The sequence below is a fragment of the Corylus avellana genome, chromosome 4, assembly GCF_965113065.1.
Source record: "Corylus avellana chromosome 4, dhCorAvel1.hap1.2, whole genome shotgun sequence".
NCBI classification, from domain to species: domain Eukaryota; kingdom Viridiplantae; phylum Streptophyta; class Magnoliopsida; order Fagales; family Betulaceae; genus Corylus; species Corylus avellana.
This window is the reverse complement of record NC_142493.1, coordinates 8,083,498-8,106,130: the sequence shown is the minus strand read 5'-3', so window position 1 is coordinate 8,106,130 and position 22,633 is coordinate 8,083,498. Positions and strand designations below refer to the sequence as shown.

General features: G+C 36.0%; 1 protein-coding gene across 3 annotated transcripts in view; it reads left to right on the top strand.

Moving 5' to 3' along the window:
- The window catches only part of LOC132177027 (MADS-box protein SVP-like), a 45,316-nt gene extending 23,900 nt beyond the window's left edge, over nt 1–21,416 (top strand). Inside the window, exons 3-9 of one of the 3 annotated variants that reach the window (XM_059589228.2) lie at nt 3,501–3,579; nt 16,756–16,817; nt 16,908–17,007; nt 17,083–17,124; nt 19,587–19,625; nt 19,745–19,838; nt 21,143–21,416. In XM_059589228.2, coding sequence (XP_059445211.2) covers nt 3,501–3,579; nt 16,756–16,817; nt 16,908–17,007; nt 17,083–17,124; nt 19,587–19,625; nt 19,745–19,838; nt 21,143–21,174 — 448 coding nt within the window. In that variant the 3' untranslated portion in view covers nt 21,175–21,416. Of the gene's footprint in view, nt 1–3,500; nt 3,580–16,755; nt 16,818–16,907; nt 17,008–17,082; nt 17,125–19,586; nt 19,626–19,698; nt 19,839–21,142 lie in introns of all 3 variants that reach the window. The other 2 variants (XM_088515342.1, XM_059589227.2) reach the window with 2 other exon arrangements.
- The last annotated feature ends 1,217 nt before the right edge of the window (nt 21,417–22,633 follow it).

Sequence of the window (22,633 nt, the reverse complement as noted above, 5' to 3'; positions counted from 1 at the left end):
TTATTCATCATTGTTGTGCATGGTAACAACACATTTCCAAAAGCATCACACGTACAAAAGTTCCGGGAGATGGCACAACTCCAAACCATATGTGTTCTAGACACCCATCCCAGGAAACTAAACTTGGCTCTGATACCAGTTATTAGGAAATTAATCCTATTACCCAAAACCCGTGAGAATTGGGAGCATCAGAGAGAGTTTTTAATTGGGAGCATCAAAGAGAGAGTTTTTCCCTTACAGTGTAAGAGAGTCCTTTGGGGAGCATCAAAGAGAGACTAATTGATGCTTCCAATTCTCCTAATTGGGAGCATCAATTAGTCCTTTTACATTATTCTACTCTTATACGTAGATGTTATGCTCATTGCAGGGGCTAGTATGGAAGACATCAACAAGTTGAAGAACCAGCTATCAAAGCAGTTTGCAATGAAGGATTCTGGTGCTACTAAACAAATCCTTGGGATGAGAATCAAGGGACATGGCCAATAGTTCACTGAAGATTTCACAGATAGAGTATGTGAAGAAGATTCTTAGCAGATTTAGTATGGATGGAGCTAAGTCAGTGAGTACACCCTTAGGGAGTCACTTTAGATTGACCAAGGATCAATCATCAAAGACGGATCAAGAGAAAGCATACATGAGCAAGGTGCCTTACGACTTAGCTATCGGAAGTTTGATGTATGCAATGATCTGTACTAGACTGGATATTGCACATGCAGCGGGAGTTGTGAGTAGGTACATGAGTAATCTAGGGAAGCAGCATTAGGAGAGTCAAGTGGATTTTGCGATATCTGAGAGGAACTTCATATATGTCCCTTTGCTTCATAGGTGTAGCTTTGAAGCTGCAGGGCTACGTGGATGCTGATCTAGCGGGTGATGCTGATAGCAGGAAAAGTACTACTGGGTTTGTATATACTCTTGGAGATACTGAGATTGTGTTGGACCTCAAGGTTTCAGAAAATTGTAGCCTTTTCCACTATAGAGGCAGAGTATGTGGCCGTGACAAAAGCTGGAAATGAGATGGTTTGGCTATAGTGTTTTTTGGATGAGTTGGGAAAGAAGAATGAGAACGGCGTTCTACACAATGATAGTCAAAGTGCCATTTCTCTTGCAAAGAGCCCGGCGTATCATTCAAGAACAAAGCATATACATTTAAGGTATCACTTCATTCGATCTCTTTTTGCAAGTGGATAATTGTTACTTGAGAAGATTCGTGGAACTGAGACTCTGGCAGACATGTTGACAAAAGGAGTCGCTATTGAGAAACTGAAGCTGGTTTTCAAGCTTGAGGACAGGTGGAGGAGACATCCAAAGGAGATTCACTACTTTACCACTTGGTGGATTCAAGTCAAGTGGGTGATTGTTAACGTGTGGCTTGATTTTACAAGTCTTGGAGTGGGATCCACATCATTAAAGGAGGATTCTTTTGGCTCATGTTTTTTATTCCCAATTGCTCTTTGAATTAGTTTTCCTTTCATAGCATGAATTGGACTTGAAGTCCTTCTACGAATTGGAGTTGGAGCCTTGATTTAGCAGACTTTTATGTCCTATAAAAGGGTTTGTTCATAGAGAAAACGTAATATTTGCTTTGTGTTTTGGTGTGGCAACAATAGAGAGAAAAAGTGAGAGCATCAAAGAGAGAGTTTTTCCCTTTTTTTATTATTCTCCTTTGAGCAAAGTGAGAATGTGGTGTATTTGAGGCTTTGGGTTTGAGTGATTTTCTCGCCCTGTTATTCTCTTGTACTCATCTTTTGATACTGAATTTTCTCCGGGTTGTCTCCGCCAATAGATGTAGGCTTGTTAAGCCGAATGACTTAAATCTTGGTGTCATGTGTGATTTGATTGCCTTATCTTTATTATTCTGCGTACTTCTTATTTTTCGCATCTCACGGATCTTGGGTAGGATTAATTTCCTAACATAGTCACCCCCCCCCCCCCCCCCCCAAACTACCAAAAAATTGACAATGTCCCTTACAAGGATAGTAAAAAGACAAAAATGACCATAAATTTTCGTGAATAAGACAAAAAAAAACACCTTATAAATTGGAGGAAAAAAAACAAAACAAAAAGAAGGAAGAAAAATTTATTTTCTTTTACAAAAATGCTTTTTTTTTTTCTTTTTAATTCCACTCTCTTGTTTTCATTTTTTTTTTAATTTGTAGTTTGAGATTTCTTTTTTTAAAAAAAAAAATATATATATATATATATATTAATAGTATTTTTGTCATTAGGGGGGATATTGGCAATTTTTTGTAGTTTGGGGAGACAATGTTAGAATTAAAAGTTTGAGGGAGGAAATTGTCAATTGGGTAATAAGTTGAAGGGAGTATGTGGATTTTCCCCATTATTTTAAATCTCAAGCTTGAGTATTTTAGTAAGCAATTACTAAAATAAAATGTACTCATTGAAATATGATTTCAAGAATACAAGAATAGTCAAAAGATTAAATCGAGAGGATTAAGAAATCGTGAAATTAAGTGACTAAATTTTAGATGACTTTAATTTCACTATAGATATTTCACGAACGGGTCAAATGCAGGAGCTTTGATTTACCAAAATGAATATTATAGTGCAATTAAAATTTTTTAGTAGAATAAATTGTTATTAATGGTAACCTAGAACAAGTCATGAGATGACAAGTGTTATAGCCCATTGGATCTACTTTTATTTTCCCTTTAAGTTTCTTCTTCTCTGCTCAAATGGTCACACGTACATTGAGGAATAGAAAAAAGAAAAGTTTGTTGTAGCCTTGCTAATGTTTAGGAATATACAAATTAATACTTTATTGTGACTTTTTGCTGTCAATGCCACATACTTGCAAGTGTCTTGTCCGTGCATGTTTTTTATTCTAATTGTGTTAATGGAACTTCTATAAACTTATCTTTGATTGTATTTGTTAAGCATGATTTTAAGCTTTTCAAAGGTATACTATCAATTTAGCAACATTAATCATAGATCAAGAAGCAGATAAGTGGGGATGTCGATATTGATAAATTTGAAGGGTTTCATGAACTATCATGGAAAACTATTGTACCACGTTGCTTTGTAGCTTTTAATTAACATTTTTCAGTAATTAGCACCAACTCTAAAGTCAAAGTCATGTGATGTTTACTAATTGTAAGTTTATGAAATAATCAAGTTAGAAGTCAATGTATCTTCTGTATCAATCGGTATAACTTCACATTTTAGTTGAATACATAGTTGGCTAGGAGACAACAGCAAATATGTCAATATAAGATATACATCTTCAGTCACCAGCCCGAAGTTTCTTCTCTTTAATCTTTCTAAAAATGTAGAAGATAAATATCTCTCATGTGAAAAACATTAAGTATCTAAAAAAATTAAGAAAGTGTAGTATATTTTAGAACTACTTCTATACTTTCATTTTATTCTTGGCAAGATTGATGTCTTCTTTTGGCATCTTTCCACCTAGAACAATATATCCTCTTTTAAGGAAAACAAAGGAAGAAGGAACTGAATCACTATTCGATTGTTGTTTGAAGTGTGCCGCAGGTAATTGAAAGACAAAATCTGGAATCAAATAAACTCAACAAATTGGATGAACCATCTTTGGAGCTGCAGGTTAGATATACTTTTTAGCAGGTGAATAATGTAGCGTTTGATGTTATAGCTAGGATGGAATGGCCATTTGTTGAAAATTGGAAATAGCACTCACTAAGAGATAACACAAAATAGGAAGAGGAATATTCAACTTTATTCAACTTAATAAAATAACTTACTTACATGGGTTTTTATAGGATACAAATGACCCTTCTAACCTTTTCACAATAACTTAATTCATTAACATCTCATATAACTCTCATTTAACTCCTATGTAAAATAATTCTTGAAAGACTAAAAGACACAACCTCTTTAATTCACTTAGTAACATATGAGAATATGAAATGAAAAGACACTTAATAACATATGAGAATATGAAATGAAATGACTCAACTCAATGTTAAAATTAAGTTTATTATTCAACACGCCCCTCACCTTGAAATGAGGTAGGTGACTCCATATAGTGACTAATAAGCCCAACTCCATAGAGAATATCCGGTCTTGTGCATGTCAAATATCTCAAACTTCCAACTAAACTCTTGAAGAATGTTGGATCCACTCTTTCTTCTTCTTCATTCTTCTTTGCCTTGACCACCCATTTCTGTCCAATGGGTTTTTGTTCTTTTGGAATAGTCGCCAACTCCCATGTGTTGATCTTTTCAATTACTTTGATTTCCTCAACCATGACATTTCTCAATTTTTCATCTTTTACCGCTTCTTCAAAACCCATTGGCTCACAATCCGCAAAATGACAAAAGAGAGTTAGATCATCATTTAAATTCTCGGCTACCTCGTAGAGTTCTTGAAGACTTCTCATATGTGGTGGCATTTCACTTGAACTCCCTCTTGAAGATGATGACAACGGTGTACTAGAATTTGTTGGAGATGGAGAAGGTGTAGTGGGCTCTTCGTTTCTTGACTCTTCTTCTTCAAGAAATGGGAAGAATTCATATTTTTCTTCCTCTTGACTGCTCCAATCCCAAAATCCTTTTTCATCAAACTCTACATCTCTACTAATTTCAACTTTGCCGGAATTTGGATTGTAAAGCTTGTAGCCTTTAGAACTTGAGTCATAGCCAATGAAGATTTATCTTTTGCTTTTATCATCGAACTTGGACCTCTTTTGATCCGGTACGTGTGTCTAGCCAATGCTTCCAAAAACTCGCAAATGAGAAACACTTGGCTTTTTTCCGCTCCATGCTTCTTGTGGTGTTTTGTTCCATAGGCTTCTTGTAGGACAACGATTTGATAGATATACGACACAATTAACAGCTTCCGCCCAAAACTCTTTAGGCATTCTTTTTGTCTTCAACATGCTTCGAGCCATATTGAGAATTGCCCTATTCTTTCTTTCAACAACACCATTTTGTTGTGGCGATCTTAGAACCGTTAAAGGGCGATGAATTCCATTTTCTTCACAAAATTCTTTAAATTCATTAGATGTGAATTCGCCTCCTCTATCGGATCTCAAAGATTTAATACAATAGCCACTTTGTCTTTCCACAAAGGCTTTGAATTTTTCGAAAACTTTAAACACTTGAGATTTTTCCTTTAAAAAATAGACCCAAGTCTTTCGACTAAAATCATCAATGAAAAGAAGGAAGTAACGATTTTTACCAAATGAAGATGGCTTAATTGGACCACAAACATCCGCATGAACAAGTTAAAGCGGCTCATTTGCTCTTGTAGTAGATTCTTTTGGAAAGCTTTTCCGAAATTGTTTGGCGACAAGACATCCTTCGCAAAGTTATCTGGTTGATTAATAGAAGACATCCTTTCTTGCTCTTTTTCCTTCTCTTTGAAAAAGAGTTTTGTAGCTAGAACTTGATCCAATGGCTATTTCTTCTTCTTGTTGAGCCTTTCTTCATTGGCTTGAAGAGATCCCATAAGTTGATCAATACTCATGGTTTCTAAATCTTTTGACTCTTCAATAGCTACAACGGTATAGTCAAATTTTTGTTGCAAGGAATGGAGGATTTTCTCAATGACTCGAACATCTTTCAATTTTTCTCCATATCTCTTCATTTGATTTACTATGGCCAACACCCTTGAAAAATAATCCGTAATTGACTCAGATTCTTTCATTCCCAAAACTTCAAATTCGCCTCTTAATGTTTGAAGGCAAACTTTCTTCACTTTATCAACTACTTTGAAAATTCTAAAACGACTCCAAACGACACCTATTCAAATGTCTAGGTGATTCACAAATATTAAGCGGAATAAGATCTAACCTAACAATTAATAATCAACCAAATTCAGATATGTAATGAAAAACAAGAACACAGATATTTGGTTACGAAGAGAAAACCATTTAGAGAACTCTCTAAATGTAAAACCTCTCCGGGGCAGCCAAACCCAGGAAATCAATCCACTATAAGAAGAATAAGGAATACAAGAAGAATTACAAAACCTTTGCAATCTACTCTTCCTTGTACACGACAAGCGACCCACTTGACTTCTACCGCAGTAGCCCTTTCCAGAACATCTGGCACAATTCTTCTATAAGATTTCCTTTCACCGGAACTCCGATTGGCTTCACGTATTTAATCTTTACTCACATAAACTAGAACAATATCTCTCTCTAAGCTCTCTGTTTTTGCTCTCAAAATACGTACGTATAATAGGCAAAACAGATTGTTTAAATAGAAAATAAACTAACAAATCGGCAGCCATGTCCGGATAGGGCTAATCTGGGGTCCGGACATGGCTAGGGTTACATATGCATAACCTAGTGATGTCCGAACATCCAAGTCTTGTGTCCGGACAGGCCATATAAAATGGCTTGCTGGAAATCGGGTCCGGACCCAGCTTCTGGCGGTCCGGATAGACATTCTGGAAATGTTGTCCAGTCTTGATCAACAGCTCCGATCGATGTGCGTTTGTGGTCCGATTGAGCTAAAATTTTGCAGGAACGTTCATGACACATGAATCTACATTATGAACGGTGGAAATTGGATTATGAGTATTTTATATCAGTGTTTGAGCCTATGAACAGTAGCTTCTGCATTTTGAAACTGAATTAAGCCAATACAAGAACTAACAAACTCCCCCTTTGGCAATTCAGTGACAAAACCAAAATGCCGAGCCAATCTCATCATCTCCCCATATTTACTCCCCCTTTTTGTCACAGAATGACAAAAGGTTTTCATATTTCCTGAAACACTTCACAAAATACATCAAGGCATATGTGGAACAGAAATACAGAAATAAAACTCATGATAAAAAAATGATATAGAATGCAAGATCATGAACACACATCACCAAAACCCCCCCCCCCCCCCCTCAACATATGACTCAATAATCAACAAGAAGCTAAAAAATGCAAAACATGTTTCTCCCCCTCAAAAGTCAAATGAACACAAATGATAACACATCAATGACTCATGTATTACACAATGAATATCTCAAACATGCTCCAAATATGCAAAACATACATGAGACTAGAAATGGCTAGAAACTTATATTGATTAACCCAAGCCAAGAAAATGTTCCATTCAACCCATGCTTGTGTGGTGTGTGGGCAAGCCATCCAAAGAGAAAAAATTTCAACTTACAAAATGAGGAGAAAGTTTCACCACCATGAGGTTTTGACAAGTATATCAAATCAAAAGTCAAACCTTATCATACTAGGGCCTAGCCACTCTCATCCTATACATTTCTCTTTGTAATACATTTTGCACAAGTTTGACACAGTGAAATAAATTCCTTCTGGAATATGATCTTTTGATTTTATTTGTTTCACTATCTTGTTTATTTTTCCCTTTGAGAAAGTGTTCTTAAACTTTTGGTGCTTATCACAAAAGAGAAAGCAGGAATTTTTAAGCCCTAGGTTCAACTAGCATATGGTCAATTTGAAAAATATGACTAGTCAAAAACCTCATATGGTTACCTAACAGACCTCACAAATAAAGTGAAACAGAACCTCAATTTAAGCTTAAATGTGCACAAGAGATAAAGCATAGGCAAAATGTACCACATAAGCTTAGGCTTTAGGTAACCACAAACACAAGTCCATTGACACAAATTTTCATCTCATGCATATTAAGAACATTCCAAGACGCAAGGAATTAAATCCATAAAAAGCAACATAAGAAATTAATGGACTATCTAGGTGCATAAGACAAAAGAAAGAAAAGAAAACAGTCAAAGTAACATATTTTTGTCTTTCTGAAATTTTTCACAAAAAAAATGCACATGAATGAAAACAAATGCATAAAGAAAAAACAACATGCATGAGTTGAGATTACAACAGGCAATACATGAATGTCCTTTAGCATTAAACTTTCATCACATCTTATAGGTCCTATTACAAATAATGATTTGGTTTAATAACTACTTCTAGGTCTTCACAAGACATAACACATTCATGAACACTTGATTAGCAAGTAGACAAAAATCTTGGTGGTCCACATACAACATCTCATCTATAAGCCTTTCAAAGATCATAACATATGAATTTCTTGAAAAGTCCTTTATGAATATGCCTCATAACAAGAATCTCCAAACAAACATGTATACACTCTTCACACAAAAAGTGTAACAAAAAAATTGCAATGCATAAACTAGAAAGCGAAAGAAAAAAAAAATGCAAAGCAAAGAAAAACATGTTCTAGGATTTTCAAAAATAAGCAAAACAACAATTCCTAGACATGTTATTTACTCACCTAAATTTAGGTGAGATCACTACCACTCCCCCTCAATGGGTGAATGGTATCGACCTTCCTAACCCAAACCTTCTTAACCCTAGGTACAGATTTGTGACTCTTGTCAAACTCATCTAACCTAGATAACACTCCTTTCATCATTATGCATAGCCCCTCAAAACCTTTCCTAGAATATGAATTCTCACTCTTATGCTCACGAGGTCTCAACTTAAAATAGTTAGGTCGAACATGACCAACTTTGCCACAATGATGACAGGTATGGACAAATTTCGGAGAAGCTTGTCTCATATAAGGAGGGATATACATATACTTAGATCTAGACAAACATGACTCTACACCACCTTTTTCTTTCTTAGGAGCAGCCTTTTTATTCCAAGGTCTTTGGAATTTCAACTTAGAACAATTTGGTCTAATATGACTAATAATCCCACAATGGTGGCATGTAGGAATGAACCTTTGAGAAGGTTGGTTCCTTGCAAGGTAAACAAAGTTGGAGTTGCCTCTAGGTAAAAAGTGCTCAACACGAGAGTACTTACCTTTCTTACCCTTCTTACCTCTTGAGGTCGCAATAGCTGTTTTCTTCTTTTTCTTTAAGACTTCTTTTCCTCTTCTTCTTGAGGAGTGAACAGCAATTAGCTTATCTTTATCCAATGGCTCTTCCAAGTTTTCTGTTTCAACAAAAACTTTCTTGGAAGAAGAAGCAAGGTTAGAGGAATGAGCAATAATCTTGTCAAAATCAATCACAGGTTTATCACAAGTAGATTTTTGGGTATGTAAAATTTTGTCAAAATTATCATTAGAGAATTTTTCCAATAGAGTTTTGGACTCATTTAATTCATTCTCTAATGACTCAACTTTATTAGCAAGATCATGATTTTCAGATTTCAATGTTTTACACAAATCAAGAGAATCATTCAATTCACCAATTAGCTCATCTTTATCATGTTTAGCCTCTCTGAGTTTTTTTAGATTCTTGGAATTAATAACTTGTAGCTCAGAGAATTTCACAAACAACAAATTAAAAGTCTCCTGAAGATCAATTTCATTATCAGAATTATAATTAGAATAATACTGTTTATCAGAAGACATAATAGTTTCAAAACAATCAAGAGTTTGGGACATCTAGAAAGTATATAGGATCACACTCAGGAATTTAATCCTTTGACAGAGTGAACCCGCTCTGATACCAATTGAAAATTCTAAAACGACTCCAAATGACACCTATTCAAACGTCTAGGTGATTCACAAATTTTATGCAGAATAAGATCTAACCTAACAGTAAATAATCAACCAAATACAGATATGTAATGAAAATCAAGAACACAGATATTTGGTTACGAAGAGGAAACCATTTAGAGAACTCTCTAAATGTAAAACCTCTCTGGGGCAGCCAAACCCAGGAAATCAATCTACTATAAGCAGAATAAGGAATACAAGAAGAATTACAAAACCTTTGCAATTTACTCTTCCTTGTACACGACAAGCGACCCACTTGACTTCTACCGCAGTAGCCCTTTCCAGAACATCTGGCACAATTTTTCTATAAGATTTCCTTTCACCGGAACTCCGATTGGCTTCACGTATTTAATCCCTTCTCAAATAAGCTAGAACAATATCTCTCTCTAAGCTCTCTGATTTTGCTCTCCAAAATACGTCCATATAAATGTAGAAAAATCGTGTTTAAATAGAGAATAAAACAAAATAAAGCAGCCATGTCCGGACAAGGCTAATCTGGGGTCTGGACATGGCTAGGGTTACATATGCGTAACCTAGCGATGTCCGGACCTCCAACACTTGTGTCCGGACATCTCATAAAGATCGAGGCTTTCTGGAAATGGGGTCCGGACCCAGCTTTTGGTGGTCCGGACCTCCCCATCAAATAAAAGTTCCTGGAAATCAGGTCCGGACCCTGCTTCTGGCGGTCCGGACCTGCCCTTTAGAATAGCCTTGCTGGTTTCTGTGTCCGGACCCTTCTTCTGGCGGTCCGGACAGGTCCTTCAATAGGAATTCTCTTGAAACTGGGTCCGGACCTGACTTCTGGTGGTCCGGACATGGCCTTCTAGAGTCTGTTTCTGAACACTTTGAGATGCTTCATTTTCACCAACTTTACATGCAAACCGAATGAGCCAAAACATAACCCAACATACTTGATAGGAGTTTAGAAGAATCTCCCATGCTTGCTTGGAGGTGGTTGCATTCGCCACCTTCTCGAACATAGCCTCATCTAAACATTGATGAATAAGAGTGAGAGTTTATTGATCATTCTTTTGAAGTCTTTGAAAAGACTCTCTTTGATTAGGACTCAGACAAGCTTCATAACTAGGCTCATCATAGCCTTTTTCTACAATTTTCCAAGCACCTTGCGATCCAAGCAATGCCTTCATGCGAATGCACTAATTATCAAAATTGCCTTGGGAAAGGTGAGGAAATTGAAATGGGAAGGTTGAAGTGGCCATTTCTCTAGGATCTAGAAACCGTCGGTTGGAATGGCCATTTGTTGAAAATTGGAAATAACACTCATTAAGAGATAACACAAAATAGGACGAGGAATATTCAACTTTATTCAACTTAATAAAATAACTTGCTTACATGGGTATTTATAGGATACAAATGACCCTTCTAACTTCATTCATTTACATCTCATATAACTCCCATGTAACTCCTATGTAAAATAACTCTTGAAAAACTAAAAGACACAACCTCTTCAACTCACTTAGTAACATATGAGAATATGAAATGAAAAGACTCAACTAGATGTTAAAATTAAGTTTATTATTCAACACCATTTTATTATGTTTATTAATATAAATTAATAAATAGTTTGAAGATGCTAGCAGCCTCCTAAACAATACAAACGACCAGAACGACAACATGAAAATTGCCTACCCCTAATCACATCCTCAAAGAAACCCGAAGATCCATTATGTTATTTATTGATAGGAGAAGATTGTGACTTAGATGATGAATTCATCATAATTCTAACCCAAAAATGAAAATTAGAAAACTTTTTTATAACTGTTATTGTTTGCAAGAGCGTTTTAGACACAAAAGGTGGAGGATATTCAACTTGTTATGTAGCCTACTACACATCTTATTATATAGATGTAGGGAAATATCACAATGAGCAAAATATCCTTCAAACCCTAATGACTCTTACAAATCCTAATAACTCTTCTAACATTCCCCTCAAGTTGGAACAACTTGGAGCACATAATACAAAGATAGATAAAAAATAATAATAATAAGAAAATTCGCTAAAAGCTTCAACGCCAAAAGAAAAATGTCAGAAATCTACAACGGGGGGTCGGAACAAACAGCAAAATACAAAGGCTGGTAGAATCTCACTAGAAAACACCAAGAACCAGTCGAAACCCACCACAAAACATTATGATTGGTCGAATCTCATTGCAAAACACCAAGAGTCAATTGGATGTCACTACAAAAACACCAAGGTCGGTCGAATCTTGCCGCAAAGCACAAAAAGTTGCTTGGATCTCACTGCAACAACACCAAGGCTAGTCGGATCTCATCGTAAAACACCAAGGCTAGTAAAATCTGGCCAAAAAACACCAAGAACTGGTCGGAAACCATCGCAAAACACCAAGGTCTATCGAATCTTACCATAAAACACCTAGACTGGTCGAATCTCGACAAGCAACAACGATCACGTTTCTTGTGATCAACCAACAATGACGACAACTTCAATGGGAACTAATCCCCCGAGCAACAAAATCCATGGAAGCTTGCCCAAACCAACACAAACCGGGCTAAAACAAGACTAGACCGGCAATTAAATGCATGAAATTGGACAAAACACCACTGAACCGGTCAAGAACAGCACTAAACCAGACAAAAACATACTTAACTGGCTTTAAACAATGCTAAATCAGAAAGAAAATGACTAAACCAAATGTAAAAGATACTGAAATGGTCTCCAAACCCTCCGAAACGGGAAGAAAACTACTAAACCAATTATAAATCAAACTGAACTGGACAAAAAACTAACAAACCGATCTGAAACCATATTGAACTGGACCTGTAAGGCATTGAACTGACTTGGAAGGCACTGAACCTGTCGAAAAACAATTGAACCGAACCTAAAATGCACTAAACTGGATGAGAAACACAATGAATAGTAAAGAACCACTTGAACCGAATGTGAAAGATAATGGACGGGACAAAAACCAAGGAAAGTCGGCCTGAACAGAATGAGAGACAATGCGAACCTCCTAAACCGATCAAAATACCAGCAAACCCATCTATCCTTTCCCTGGAATGAGAAGATCCAAACACAACTCCAGCTATCCTTATCCAAGATAGGGAATAGCCAAGGAACTAGAACTAACCAAATCTTGCCGAAAAAAATTTAAAATTATCATCAAGTATTACAAAATGGCCAGAAACTCACTGAAGACGATCACGTAGAGCCGGAAAATACCCCAAAAGGCTGTCGAAAACTCAAAAATTCACCAACAAAGACTACAACAGCCGTTAACCAACAAAGCAACAAACATCGTCGACAACCACCACACGATAGACAACCACGAGAACCACTATGAAAACACATGGCAAACTTTTTTTCTTTTCAAACTCATCCATAGATTCTTTTTTTTTTTTTTTTTTTTTTTTTTTTTTTTTTTTTATAGGGGAAACTACCTTTTTCCCCCATAAACTACAATGCCTTGGCACTTTCCCCCCATGAACTACCAACTGTATTACTTAGCTCCCATGAACTACCATTTTGTGTCCAAAACCCCCTTCCTTCAGTCAAAGCCGTTAACTCAAATGGTCAAAGTGACAATGCAATGTAGTTCATGAGGGTAAAGTGACGGGTTGATTGTCTGAGTTAAGAGCTTTGACTGATGGAATGGGGTTTTGGGCACAAAATAGTAGTTCATGGGGGCAAAGTAGTACAGTTCATGTGGAGAAAATGCCAAGGCACTATAGTTCGTAGGGGCAAAAGGTAGTTTCCCCTTTGTTTTTTACTCACAACCAATAGCTCTTTTAAAGCTCTATTAGGGCACTGCCCCTATGGAAACGAAGCCCACATGGGCAGCATTGCCACCAGAGGGTCAGTCACTAACACCAAGTACTAAAAGTTTAACCAAGCGAAGAAAACAAAAAACTACAAAAGAAACAATTAGAAAAAAGGATCTAAACCCAAAGGCTTTGATACCATTTTTTAGTTTGCATGAACGGTTCAGGCACAAAAGACGGAGGCTATTCAACTTGTTACGTAGCCTACCACACATCTTATTATGTGGATGTAGGGAAATATCACAATGGCCAAAACATCGCTCAAACCCTATTAATGACTGTTACAAACCCTAATAACTCTTCTAACAATAACGTTGATGGATTTACCACGAAAAATCCTAAGTTTCTATAATTTAACCATTGTGACACTTAAAAAAGTTAATCCCACATTGGATGTGTCGATTGTAAAGGTTTTACATAGATGCTAAATTCCAAATTGGTTCTTAATGTAGATCAGAGTGTATTCCAATCCCATATATTATTTCATGTTTTTGTCATTCAAGTGTCGTGGCGGTCCAGATGGCCATATGTCCCGTCTGGACGGGTGCCGTCAATTTGTTTTATTTTCTAGCCGACTTTATGTTGTTATTTTATTAGGGTTAGAGTTTTGGAAGTTTTTATTTCATTATTTCATTAGGTTTAGGGTTTTGGGGATATTGATGTCATATTTTATTAGGTTTTGGGCTATAAATATATGCTTATAGCCTCCAGAGAAAAGGGAGTTTATGTTGATTATTGATTTTTATTAATGAGAATTACTCATAATTGAGTTTATTCCTCTTTTTTCTTAAAAATCTATAGAGTGTCTAACTTTTCAAGAAGAATTCTCAGATCATTGATAGACCCAAGATTTAGAATTACCAATCCGTTGCTTTATTGTTGTTCTTCGCTACAACCCACCAAGCCAGGCTGCATTAGTTCTTTAATAGGTGTGACTATGAATTATAAGTGATTTCAAGGAGTTCGAATTCTAATTTTGACTAGTTTTTTTGTAGTAATAGCAAAATATAGCTAGTGCTTTCCATACATCCCGACAAATAGAATCAGAGCCAATTAGTAATACCATGTGGTGTTAAGTCATTGCAACATGACGTTCAGCCTTGAAAAGGACGTTAAGGATTTGAGCGGAGGAAATTGTGACGTCCTAAAAAGTAAGCCTGACATTGGCTAGGTAGATTGTAATAGTATTATGTGGATGCTACTATTTAAGACTAGCACATGAATAACCTTTTTGGATTGACAGCGAGTGGCCATCAAGCAAGACTCCTTGGAAGTTTGTCCTAAAATCATCTAGCAGTTCGAACATGCACATTTTCTCCTATTTTCCTCATGAATTCAATCCAATCTAATCTACATAATCCTCTCTCAGTCGGAGAGAATTTTCCCTTGAATTTGAACGCTTATTACATGAGTCTCCTATGTATGGGTCAATATTTTTGACATTGAACACGTCGAACGTCTTGATATGGCGTGGAAGTTTCAACCAGTACGCATTTGAGTTGATCTTCTCAATAATCTCCAGCGTTCCAATCTTCTGAGTTTTGGGTCAAGACAACCCAAACAAAATTACCTTCCTCAAATTCTATAGCACATCTCTTCTGTTCAGAAATTACTTTGTACTTAGCCACAACCTTGTGAACTTCCTGAATCTAAGTAATAAGAGACTTTAGCATTCACCTGCTTCAAATCAAGAATAGGTGCTAAATCTAATAGTCCATAAGGGTTAATTCCATTGACAATATAGAAAGGACAAAAACTGATGTTCCTTTTTGTGGACTGATTGTTAATGAACTCAACTTGAAACAATTATTGATCCAATGACTTGATATCTTCACCAACCAAGCACCTAAGCAAATCTCCCAACAAACGGTTAACACCCTTCGTTTGCTAATTGGTTTGAAGATGATAGGCACTACCAAAATCGAGCTTTGTGATGGACAATCTCCACAAACATCTCCAAAAATGGCTAAGAAACCCAGTGTCTCCCGATCAGAAACAATGAACAATGGAATTCATAAAGTTGGCACACATTCCGAAAATACAATTGAGCGACATTCACCACATCATAAGTTTTCTAGTATGAATAATTATAGTGAGTCATCTACGAAAACTAATCAACCACAACTAAAATGGAATCATTATCTCCTTGTATCCTTAGTAATCCCAACACAAAATTCATGCTCATGTTAGTCCACTACTGATCCAGAATGAGAAGTGTCACATATGACCCGACCATGAATAAAGAGAACCAACATGTTTAAATAGAATACAAAAATAGAATTTAAGAATTCTAATATGATCGCAGAGGACGAAACTCTGCAACCCAGGTCCTAGCCTGATGTAGTGTAGATCGGAATGTTGTTGATACAACCTTAGGGACCACCGTCCGGATGGGTAGGAAGCCATCTGAACGGCCTGCATCCAGAGGACTCTCCATACAAAAACCCAAGGCGTCCGTTTGCTGGCCGTTCGATAGCAGTCTGGACACCTATTTTACATTTTAGTCTTTTACTAGGTTTATGTTTCTTTGTTAGTCTTTTACTTAGTTTAGTTTTCCTTTTCCGTTACGTAGTTGGATTTAAGTAGGACCATCGGAAGGAAGGCTTGTTCTGTCCGGACGGGCATCGTAGGATTACAATTCCAATTCTAATTCATAGTTTTATTAGGTTTAGGAATCTTGAAGCTATAAATACATGCTTATACCCTCCAGAAAAGCAGATTTGGATTATTATTGAGTTTGTTTATTAAGAATTACTCAGAGTTGAGTTTCTTCTTTGTTTCCTTCAAAACCTAGAGAGTATCTAGCTTTTATGAAGAAGATTTCTAACATCTCTTGATAGTCTCAAGATCTAGAAGTACCTATCCGTTCATTACTGTTGTTATTCGCTGCAGCCCACTAAGTCACACTGCATCATAGCCCCATCTACTATCTTTTCCACAAAAGCCTTTATAGTCTCAATTCTTAAGCATCAAGGAGATAATTAGGCCATCTGCATAACAAATATGCACTTGATACTTCCAAAAAACTGGCCTCCCTTCATTTCCTTACAATCCCTTCCATAGCATAGGCTGTTGGCCCTTTTGTGATTTTATATTATGACTAACAATAGAAACCTCACAAGTTTCTTCAAATTGTTTATTTATACCTCTAAACTTATGGGTTTACATTATTTACATAGTTTTTTAGTCTTATTTCCTTAATTGGTACAAAAATGTTATTGCAGGTAGCTGTATCATTGTCATAAGGAATCATGATTCAAGATTGTTATTAGACTGTTATCTGAAATTTTCATGAAAATTTTGAAACTTGCATATAAAAGAAAGTGGTACCATAATATGAAAGCTAGATGCATTTTCTGGAACAACCCTGAGAACAAACTACTAAAAATCTTTCTAATGAAAGCTAAGAAATGCCTAGATAATTTAGCAACTATTGCTTGCATACAGACCATATACTAAAAATCTTCATGAATGGCAACTCTTTGTCCCCTTTTAGCTTGACAACCGTAGCTCCATCTTGTTGAGCAATGAAATCGTGGAGAAGACTCATGAACTGAGGTATTTTAACGACATAGCTTTATCAAGTTGTTACTATAATGACATGCAAATTACTCATTAAATTAATGTTAAAATGATTACACCTTACAGGAAGATGAAGGGAGACGAGCTCCAACTATTGAATATAGAAGAACTACAGAAACTAGAGCAACTTCTCCAAGTAGGCTTGAGCCACGTTTCAAATGAAAAGGTTTGTCTCTGTTTGATAGCATTATAATGGAGAACTGAAATTTCTGTTAACATGAGAAGCTTTTACATTTTTCAGGATGAAAGATTTCGAGAAGAGATCAGTGCCTTTGAGCGGAAGGTCATGTTTCAAACTGCAAAATTTTTACAACATTTCATGCAATTATTATAATTTTGAAAAAATATAGAATGTAAAACACCTTCATGCTCACTTACCTAAAGCTCCCAAAATTAATCAATTTATTTAATTAACTTAGAGAGTTAGAGTGTTACTGACAATGCCTCAACTCCAATTAATTGGTAATTAGAGGGTGTTATTACCCTTAACACTAACTTATTAGAGCATATCATATAGTGGAAAATGAAATAAAAATGATTTAATTTAACACTAAATATCTTTTAACAATTCATCATCTATCCTTGGTTAGCGATGAGGTAAATTTGGGAAGAATGGACTAGGAAAATGGGGTATTGATCGAGGTGGGGAGTGTGGTAATATGAAGGGGGATGATGAGGGTCCTTATAATAGTAAGGTGAAGCGGGGGATTTGACTGGAGAATGGAGAGGCCAGGGTGAATGTAGAACTGGAAACGGAGGATGCAGGTGATAAAGGAGATGGAATACAAAGGAGCATTGTGGGAAATCTATAAGATTGGAGAGGGTAGTTTACGAATCAGAAGTCGATGGCTACTAAGTTGGTGTTGAAAATTGAAAACTACGCACACTAAGAGAGAACACAAAAAGGGAAGAGAAACACTGAATTAATACACAGACCATGATGCCCTGTATATTGCTGCATACCGTCACTGCAAATTACACTCTAATATAGACACAAAGACACTAAAAGTCATAATCTTTGCACGTAAAACCCTAATCATGCGGTCAAAACCCTAATATGTCTTTAAAACCGTAATTAACAATTTTTAGGCATCGTCGAATGTTTGTTTCTTGAAAAATACTCAAATAAATGTTATTAAAATTAAGTTTATTATTTGACAGCTGAGAATTCTGCATTCTTTGAGCTATTGAAGTTGAACAAAAAAATTGTTGTTTAGCCACCTGAAAATGCTGTGGAGGAGGGCATTGCCTTTTCACTTGGTGAAAATGGTTATTGATAGCGTCTGAAGTGAATATGGCAAAGTGGACCTGTTTTCGATGGAAAATGGAGTTTTTCTAATAGAAAAAAAGGGGGATGCAGTTCTGGAGCTAAAATTATGGCATATAGCGGATAAACAACAAAATGGCATTGTTTTGGTGTATTTGTTCATATATATATATATTAAGGCGTGCGGATGTGGTTATTAACCGCAATCACATATGTGGATAGCGGTTAATTGCAATTAATAACCACCCGCTTTTACCCTCCTAGTTTTAGCCATGGAAGTATTGACAGGATTATTGGAAGAGGCTGCTTGGTTAAGAAAATGTTTACTTTTCATCCTAGATGTGTGAAATTGCAACTGACACATCTTTGCTTCGCTGATGATCTCCTTAATTATATTCTCAGCTGCAAATTTGAAGACTGCAGAATCTATATAGTCTGTGCTAAATGATTTTGTTGGTTGGAGGAGTTCTTCCAGTATGATACGTGGGGGTACCTTTGATTTCAATGAAGCTAACAGTCTCTAATTCTCTTTATTAATAGAAAAGGTGACAGAATGAACCAACTCTTGGTTATCAAAAAAGTTGGCGTTTTCAGGGAGACTACAACTCCATTCTTTTGTCCTTTGGTTGAGCACATTCATCCAGACAAAGAAAGTTACTTAAATTTTTGAATAGAAATTCAATTGTTTTCTATGGTCGGTAAATGAGAGTAAGAATGCCAGAGCTAAAGTAGCTAATAAGGAGGGAGATTTGGGTCTCAAAAGGGTAGAGGAGTGGATTCATCCTGGAAAGTGTTTTAAAAGGTAGGTAGAGAATGGTTTTGGCCTCCGGCAAGATGATGAAGTGGGGAGTTACCGCTCTCAAAGGCAAAAGCTTAAGGGTAATCTTGTGTAAATTAGCTTTTGGGGCTCTAGTTTATGCTGCTTGGTTTTGTATACAGATAACATGATAAATCTTCAAACACAAGAAAATAACCTTCTTCTACAAATTGCCCCACACTTAACAATTATACAGCCGAGTTCCAGTTAAGTCTGGAGTGTGTGTTGTAGACTTATTGTTTGGTTAGTAAACTAACGCTTTTTCATCCAAGAATTTAAAGAAAAAAAAAAAAAAAGTCATTTGTCTTCTTTTTGCCAAGGTCTTTGTATGTGTAGTGGCTTGCTCAAGGTTTGGGAAAGGACTGTCACAAAGCTAACATTTATCTGATTTGGGGAAAAGAGGAATTTGTGGTTATTTTCTAAAAGAAGTAGAAATATTTCGAGCTTTTCCAAGATATTGCTTTGCAAGTTATACTCAGTGTGTTCCCTATATGGCTTTTTCCCTTCACTCACTAACAGAAACATTTTTATGTTCTGGGGTATTTCTAAAAAATGTTTTACTCTTTGGGCTGGTTTCTATGTTGTTGGTTTTGTTCTCTTGTGATGTGTTGTAGGTGCCTGAGGTTGTAAGTTGTGTTTGTTGCTGTCCCTTTAAATGCAGGGTGGCCAACTGATGGAGGATAACCAGAGACTAAAACAGGTATTAGGTCAGGAATTTCTTTCTTTTTCGTTGTTTCCCTACTTTCTCAACAGTTGAAAATGTCTCTTTTCAGCAGATGGAGAATCAGTTTAACATTATAACAAATGTAATTGACCAAGGTCACTCATCTGAGTCGACCACCAATATTTGCAGTTCAGCAGATCCTCCGGATCCCCAAGACCAACACATCGATGGCACTTCTCTCAAGTTGGGGTAAGTTTGCAACATTACTGAAAATATAAAACAAACTCCAAATACACCTAGACGGGGTAAATAGGTGTTTATCACAAAATATGTGGAATTAAAAATATGAATCATGCAAACATTTACCAAATATAATAGAAAGCAGTGAATCAATCACACAGATACTTTAGAAAACTCTTTAAAAGTAAAACTTCTCTAAGACAGCAAAACCCAGAAAATCACTATAAGAAAATTCAGATTACAGACATAAGGACACTTACAACCCTTTTCAAATCCTAGGCTCTGTAAGATCAACAAACTTCCCGCTTGTCTCCTAGCTCAACAATCTTCTTGAAATGATTCTCCTTTATCGGATCCTCCAATGGACTTCTTATCGTTGATGAACAAAATAGCTTCTCAAACACAGCAACACTTTAAGAGAAAATAGTTCTGAAGCTTTGAATACAGATAATTCCCTCTTAGCACAGTATAGAATTTTTCCCCTTAATTGCTTGGAAAAATCGTGCTTTGTAGAACCCTATATATAGGCAATTGAGAATTAGGTTTCCTTTCTAAAATAGAAAACGTTATTATGGAAAATCCGCAACTGCGTTCGAACGGTTAACGGTGACGTTCAAACATTACTAGGGTTTTATAGAAATCCACACTAAAATTAGAAAACCCTAATGCGGCAACAACATACTTTTGTTCGGATATAATTGAATTTTGTTCGGACGCAGCTTCACCCGTTCAGATGGACTTGCGAACATGCACCAAACGAAGCTCTCGGGTTTCACTATGCACGTCATCCATTCGAATGGTCTAGCAAACGGAGTTCTCGGGTTTTACTATGAAATGCTACAGTTCAGAAGCCAGTGAATGCTCTTGCAAACGAAGCTTCAACCGAGAAGAAATTACACTTTTTGGACTTCAAATTACCGAACTTAAAAACTAACAATTACAACACTAATTTTGTTTGTCTGGTTTTCTGGTTATAATATGTACTTACTGTATTAAGAATTCAATCCAGCCTATCCAGGGATACTTTCGATATTAACTAGCATATAGTTTTACTTTCGATACAACAACTTGACTAAACAGATGGATATAGATATTTGTCCTTGCGTTTAACTATTTAGTGTTATAACGATATATTCTTTTAACATTCAGGCTTTTATTTTCTAGGAATATAAGAATAATATATATGAAATTAATGGTTTCAGTGATATTGGTTTCAACTCATCAATAGCTTTGGTTGGTGACAAGATGCCAAGACATACCATGCTGCTATGGGAGAGACACTATTTACGTTTATATATTTCTATGTCTTGCAGGTTACCTTTCCCTAACTGACGTTGAAAGATAAAAGAAGAGTAGATGGATACGCATTTTGTCAACTGCAAAACAAGCATTTGTCCAAATAAAACCAAGCTCACTGTTGTAGAAAAATTCTTGTAAGCCCAATTTATTTCCGCAAGGTGATCAAAGAAAGTACCGCATATGAATATGGTGATCAAATAGATGCTTAATAAATGTACCATTGAGACTGATTTCGGGAGAATGCAGACAATGAGCTATTATGTCTCTACTTATTTTTGGGAACATATATTGGAATTGCAGAGTTAGAACCTAAGCAAGTCTTGATATGATCCTCACAATCACGTCTGGTAATGGGTGATTAGAAGCTAAGCAAGTCTTGCATATTTCCTTTTTGCCATTGTTTTCTGTTTTAGAGGAAAAAATAAAAGGTACTAAAAAAAAGGGAAAAAAGGAAAAACAGGAAAATGGAAAGGAAGGTTTTAGTGAGTGAGTGAATGTTCTGAACACTTACACGAAGTTATAAATCATTATTTTGACATGAGAAATAAATGATGTTGATGGAATATTAATGTATGTGCATATATATGTTGCTTGATTGATGTGTCTTATGACTCATGATTTGGAATAAATTAACTAATGCACTTAATTCATGATTCATTTGATCATATCTTGATTGCACTGTGTGTATAAATTTTGTCCATCAGAGGAATTGAAAGTATCATATCATTGTTTACACATGCATGTATGAAATTGTTGTGTGATAGCATTCATATTTGACCATTCATGTGTTGATGTACGTGACAACTCATCTGTGCATTATGTCGAGGGCATTGTAATCAGTGGGGAGAATTTTTTTGGTGAGATTTTGAGTGTAAATTATTCTTTGGGCACTGGTGACCGCACAACTCGAAGTTGTGTCCGAACATGTCCTCTTTCTGTCTAGATAAGGTTAGCGGGATATGAAATGATTTGAGTTTCAAAAACCCGAAAATCACTCTTATTTTCTCATTTTGGGATTTGGGTTGTTATTGTCTCTATCACCCATACATATGTGGTGTAAGGCATTGGTGTTCTTCATAAAAGCTCATTCCTCCATTCAATCCGTATTTGGTTAGTGATTTTCACTCATTCCTTGGTTTGAGTTTTTTTTTTGTTCTCGAGTTTATAACCCTGGGTTCAGATTTGTTGGCATTTCGTGATACATGCATCTCTCATTGGTTTAATGATTTGGGAATGGTTGTTTGCCATGTTTGAGCATGTATTGAGGAAACTTTGCAAGATTTTGCTTGATTTTACTTGAATTTCAATTTTTTTTTTAATGCACACCACGTGCGTGATAAAATGCCACAATGAGATTTTTGTGAGGATTTGGTGCCAAATTGATTTTCTTTAAACTTCTACTTTGATTCATTGTTTTTGTGATCATTGTGGACTGTATAGAAAAATTGATTTGGTGTATGATTTTGAAATTCTCTAAAACCTTGTTTTGATCATTTTGAAACTCA